General features: G+C 30.6%; 1 protein-coding gene across 1 annotated transcript in view; it reads right to left on the bottom strand.

Annotated features, from left to right (window-relative positions):
- LOTGIDRAFT_166643 (hypothetical protein) overlaps positions 1 to 1,384 on the bottom strand; it is a gene marked incomplete at both ends in the record, with an annotated part of 36,068 nt that overhangs the window by 26,988 nt on the left and 7,696 nt on the right. The window contains one exon of the mRNA XM_009064068.1: positions 961 to 1,212. Coding sequence (XP_009062316.1) covers positions 961 to 1,212 — 252 coding nt within the window. The remainder of the gene's footprint in view (positions 1 to 960; positions 1,213 to 1,384) is intronic.

Raw genomic sequence — 1,384 nt, 5'->3', positions numbered from 1 at the left:
TAATAGAAGTTGTTAGTTTCTCATATAAAGACTAGAAAATCAGAATGGTGTTAATAGAAGTTGTTAGTTTCTCATATAAAGACTAGAAAATCAGAATGGTGTTAATAGAAGTTGTTAGTTTCTCATATAAAGACTAGAAAAACAGAATGGTGTTAATAGAAGTTGTTAGTTTCTCATATAAAGACTAGAAAATCAGAATGGTGTAAATAGAAGTTGTTAGTTTCTCATATAAAGACTAGAAAAACAGAATGGTGTTAATAGAAGTTGTTAGTTTCTCATATAAAGACTAGAAAAACAGAATGGTGTTAATAGAAGTTGTTAGTTTCTCATATAAAGACTAGAAAAACAGAATGGTGTTAATAGAAGTTGTTAGTTTCTCATATAAAGACTAGAAAAACAGAATGGTGTTAATAGAAGTTGTTAGTTTCTCATATAAAGACTAGAAAATCAGAATGGTGTTAATAGAAGCTATAAGTGTCTCTGATACATATACAAAGACTAGAAAATCAGAATGGTGTAAGTAGAGGCTATAAGTGTCTCTGATACACATACAAAGACTAGAAAATCAGAATGGTGTAAGTAGAGGCTATAAGTGTCTCTGATACACATACAAAGACTAGAAAATCAGAATGGTGTAAATAGAAGCTATAAGTGTCTCTGATACACATACACATACTAGAAAATCAGAATAGCGTAAATAGAAGCTATAAGTGTCTCTGATACACATACACATACTAGAAAATCAGAATGGTGTAAATAGAAGCTATAAGTGTCTCTGATACACATACAAAGATTAGCAAATCAGAATTGTGTAAATAGAAGCTATAAGTGTCTCTGATACACATACAAAGAATGGAAAATCAGAATGGTGTAAATAGAAGCTATAAGTGTATCTGATACACATACAAAGAATGGAAATCCCTTTAAAACTCGCATCTCAATAACAAGTTTATTATTTACCTGTTGATGTTTATAATACTCGGTTTTATATCGTGGAACACCATCTTCCTGAATCACAGAATAAACAGGTAGATTGATATTAATATCATTATTTCTGGTTAGAAGAAGATGATGAGGTCGGGGATGTTGTTCGTCCAATGTGAAACCTATTTCATTTGGAAGCTGACATCTTCTTGACTCCGAGTTCTGGTGAATACGTACATAAACTTCCTTTTCTGCAAAAAGAAACGAACAATTGACTAAAAGAAATAACTAGAAGAAAAGGAAACGGATGAAGGAATAAAAGTATTAAATAAAAAATATATCATTATCGAATAAAAAATTATGCTAGAAATATCGGTTCTTCCGTGATTGACAAAGGACGACATTGTTTCATTTACACCGGAAATGGTATGAAGATTCTATCTGTCATTAGAAATGTTAT

Source organism: Lottia gigantea (assembly GCF_000327385.1).
Source record: "Lottia gigantea unplaced genomic scaffold LOTGIsca_60, whole genome shotgun sequence".
Taxonomy (NCBI): Eukaryota; Metazoa; Mollusca; class Gastropoda; family Lottiidae; genus Lottia; species Lottia gigantea.
This window is presented reverse-complemented; position numbering and strand designations above follow the sequence as displayed.